Genomic DNA, 4,285 nt, shown 5'->3' with positions numbered 1-4,285 from the left:
GGAAAGGCTCCAGGAGTTGTCGCCGCTGGCGGGCCTGCGCTGGGCCGGCGGGGAGGAGTGCGTGGCGCCGGTGCAGAGGCTCAAGAGGGGCCGAGGGGCGGAAGAAGGGAACTAACTGCTGCCTGCTGCGGGGCGTGGAGCTGCGGGCGGCGGGGATGGCTCCTTCAGGAGCTTCTCCGAGCCTGGGTGGGGCCAGGTCTGAGGCCACCTGACGGGGACCCCTGCCCTGCTCTGAGTAAAATAGCCGGCGTTGGCCCTTCCATTTCAGACGAAATCTCCCCCCGCACGGAGAAACCGCCTGGTTACGCGCAGGTCCCAGCGCCTCGCCCCCTTTCGGAAGGACGCAGGTCTCCTCGGCGTTGGGGGACCCAGGCTGGGCAAGGTGCCTGGGAGGGGTCTCTCGCCATCTGAGAGGGTGCTTTTGGCTAGGAAAGTTGTGGAGGAGCCCGGGCTGGTGCAAGCTAAGGCAGGACAGCTCTGGCCCGCGGGCTAGCGGTTCCGTGTTTAGACCTGAGGTGGGGACCACCCCTGGATCTCTGCAAGACCGGCGGCCCGGTGCTTCCTACCCCAGCTGCTCTGGCTTCCTGCGGGCAGACTGACCCCTCCTGAGGGCCAAGCCCCGGGCGCGCTCTGAGGGCTCTGGGCCACATTCCCAGGAAGCCCGGTCAGGGAACCCGTCAGAGCAGGGCGCGGCTCTGGAGCTCTGAGCCCCTTCCCCTCTTTCCCCGAGGCCCACGCAGCTCCTCTCTTTTCAGCTCACTGATGACACTGTGACAGGGTAGGGACTTGAAGCCACCAGGTCCCAGGCAACTTCGGCCAAACCCTGGCGATATTTAATTCAACAACCGCCATCCCGAAGCCGCAGTTCAAAGCTGGGAACCAGAGGCTTCCCTCCAACAGAACAGAGCTGCAAGCTGCCCGCCTAGGGACGGCCCCTCTCTTGCCTTCTTGTCTCCTTGTGAGGGAATTTTGTCTCCCTACAAGTTGCCTTAGAATTTCCCGGAGTGTGCTTTGTCACCGAGCCCTTCAATGTTCTCCAGACCATCCTGACTTCGCTTGTTCCACCCGTGACTGTTGAGCCCAGATGACATGGCTGACATTTCATGGGACTGGGGCCCTAGGGAAGGAGGCAGATAGTCATCAAAGGAGATGCGAGATACATAAGTCAAGGAAGTGCTGTGAAAATGAGGGACAGGAATTCGGCGTGGGCAGGGCAGTCCAGTGGGGGCTGGGGAGGCTGAGGGGGTGGAGGGATTTAGCACAGAGGGGATGCGGTCAGATTTCCCACCAGCGTGCATCGTGGCACATCATGCATCCAGAACAGCCGCTCACACACTTGCCTTCTAACCCTGTGTGGTCGTGGTCCTGCCCAGCCTGTGGAATGCTTAAGTTTTGCCTTCTCCGTAGCAACTAATGGGTGCTCAGCAATATGCAATCATGATTAAATGACAGATAGCCAGCGTCTGCAGTCAGTCCCAGGGCAGTTTGTGGGGCAGTTTGCAACTGCTAGGCATTGCACTGGGCTCCACAGTACAAAGAGCCTCTCAGGAGTCTCTGTCCCCACTGAGCGCCCACGAAAATGTGAGAATCCCGTGTGTCCAGTCATCAAGGTCTCTGCACCTCAGACTTCCGGGCCATGGGGCTGAGCTGGGGGACCATTTCAAGAAGTGACCGGGAAATGGTATAGGACCTAAAGGATAAGGAGAGTTTTGGGGAGCAGAAATGGCAGAGAGCTGGGCGTGGCGGCCACCCCAGCAGTCCTAGCTCTCTGGAAGGCTGAGGCCGGAGGGTGACAAGTTTGAGCCAGCATCTCAAATAAAATTTTTAAAATGGGGAGATGGGAATGTAGGTCAGCATGGAGGCCCTCAGTTCAATCCCACAGAAAAAGGAAAGGGTAGCAGGAAGGAGAGAGGGACGGAAGAAAGGAAAGGAGGAAGCGAACACAAGGCAAAGAGGCATTTCCGTGGAAGGGACCTGGTGGGCAGGGGAGAGCGGGCCGGAGGCTGAGCCTGCAGGGGAGGGCGTGACTGAGACAGGCGCCTCGGGGCCAGGAGGAAGGTGCTTTGTAGAATCCCTGTGAAGATGATACGGTGTGACATATGTGAAGGTTTTGTGTGTAACGAAGTTTGTAAGATCGTGCAAATATAACTATAGTCTCCGCTTCTCCTGGACTCTGTCTCTCTGTCTCCCTCCCTCCTCTTCTGCCCCCCTCGGACATGCCCTACACCCTCTCAGCTGTGCTTGCCCAGTAGCTTCTCCGTGTGATAGAACGTAGGTGACAACCACAGTACCCGTTTTATCGACGTCTTGCCCTGTGACGGGTTCGACGTTGGACCTCTGTATGCCCTTCTTCCTCTGACCCTCCTGTGGAGTGGCCACCGGGAGGAGCACTGAGGAAACTGAGGCCGAGCGGCAGAGCTGGAGGGTCGGAACCTCCCCTGTACAGCCACAGCCCTGGTCTTTGTTCCCCAGCAAGCTGGCTCTTAGGAAGGAAGTGAGGCTGACCAGGGGACCACTGCGCTGCCCTCCTCCTGCCCGAGACCCTCCCAGCGGAGGCCCTGGTCTTGAATAGGGGATTGTTCTGGTCTCTCTGGTGCCTCTGAATGCCAATGTTTTGGGTCATTAGGGGGCTTGGAGATGGCTTGGGGAGTGGGTTATGACCCTGGCAGAAGCCTGAATAGCCATTGTTCCTTTCTTCCTCCCTTGAATGGGATTCTGTCCCCTGTCTTGGTGTCTCCACTGAGCTGCAGAACGGGGTGGGTCAGAGGCTGGGGAGGGGAGCCTTTTCCCACCACTTCAGGGGTGTGAATTGGCTGTCAGAACCGAGATGCCAGCACCCAGAAGCCCTCCCGCCTCCTCCTCGCCCTGACTTCAGCCGGAGCCCTGTGGGAAATGAGCCCTAACTGGGGACAGGTCTGGGTCCAGATGTGGGGTGTGCAGTGCAGAAAGAAAGCAAACTCGGTTCCTCCCAGTCCGCTGTGCGTTAGGCCCAGCCTCCTCCTCACCCAGGGTGAGACTGTCCCAGTACCACCACACTTGTCAGGAGGGTCGAAGCTTTTGTGAGAAGGACCAGGATCATTACCGAGTGACCCTTGTGCCCCCTGGGCACACTGCTGTTGTGGGTGTAAGGTTGAATTTCGGGACTTGTGTGAGAGTCCTTCCACGCGACTTCCCGCCTCACAGAAATGCAACTTGAAAAAGTTATGCCATGAAAAGCCATGGCTGGCTCCAAGCCTCCGAGCTGGAAGCAGCGCTGTCCCTCTCGCCTCTCCAGGCCCTGTGTTCTCCATGGCCCAGAGGCAGGGGCGAGGGGGACAGGAGGGGTGGGGCCTGACGTGCCCCAGTGTGTGTCGTGGGGCATGCGTGTGGAATCTGGTCCCTGCTGGGTACAGACACTCTCTGACTTGAACAAATGAGTCACGTCCCAGCTTTACAGAAACCCTGGGAAAGCACTGATTACCCTGTTTCCCAGGCAGGACAGCTGGCCGGGCTTCTTTATCAACTCCTAAGTGAATTAATTTGTTTGCAAGCCATTCCGTCCCAACTGGAAGCCAAGGGCACCCCCTCTGCCATCTGGTACTTCCTCCTGCCGGCTTCATGCTGATTTCTCTGCTTCCAGCCTGGTTGGATTGTAAGAGTCCTTAAAGGCCGGATGGAGCTGGCAAGGTGGCCCACGCCTGTCACCCCAGCACTGGGAGAGGCTGAGGCGGGGGGGGGGGGTTTTCCATGTTTAGACCCAGCCTGGGCAGCCAAATGACTTAGTGATACCCTGTCTCAAAAAAGAAAAAATTGAACAGGGCTGGGGGCGTAGCTCAGCAGGAAGACTGGCTTCCACCCCAGTGTTGCATTCGTGAAAGGCAGGAGTGAGTCTAGCTCCACGTGGCCCTCGGTAGGCTGCAGGGTGCAGCCCACCGTGGACTCCTCTGCAGGCGGTGCATTGGCCTGGGCCGTGGGATCCACCTGACTTCCTCTGTCCTCCTGGCAGGGACCCTGCGCCCAGTTCGCCGCAACTACTACGACCCGTCCTCGGCGCCCGGGCAGGGCGTGGTGTGGGAGTGGGAGAACGACAGCGGCTCCTGGACGCCCTACGACACAGAGGTGGGGATCGCCATCCAGCAGGCCTATGAGGCGCAGCGGCCCTGGGTGGACCTCACGCCCATCGGCTTCGGCTACGTCGTCGACTTCGGCACCATGGGCCAGATCAACCGGCAGACCCAGCGCCAGCGCCGAGTGCGCCGCCGCCTGGACCTGGTCTACCCGCTGGTGGCCGGCTCCCTGCCCAAGC

General features: G+C 59.5%; 1 protein-coding gene across 1 annotated transcript in view; it reads left to right on the top strand.

Moving 5' to 3' along the window:
- The window catches only part of Dtx4 (deltex E3 ubiquitin ligase 4), a 37,288-nt gene that overhangs the window by 14,911 nt on the left and 18,092 nt on the right, over positions 1-4,285 (top strand). The window contains exons 7-8 of the mRNA XM_033756599.1: positions 245-347; positions 3,986-4,283. Coding sequence (XP_033612490.1) covers positions 245-347; positions 3,986-4,283 — 401 coding nt within the window. The remainder of the gene's footprint in view (positions 1-244; positions 348-3,985; positions 4,284-4,285) is intronic.

The sequence above is a fragment of the Fukomys damarensis genome, unplaced genomic scaffold (genome assembly GCF_012274545.1).
Source record: "Fukomys damarensis isolate Sample0158 unplaced genomic scaffold, DMR_v1.0_HiC HiC_scaffold_27, whole genome shotgun sequence".
Taxonomy (NCBI): Eukaryota; Metazoa; Chordata; class Mammalia; order Rodentia; family Bathyergidae; genus Fukomys; species Fukomys damarensis.
Note: the sequence above shows the minus strand (reverse complement) of the source record. Positions and strands in the feature narration are given on the sequence as shown.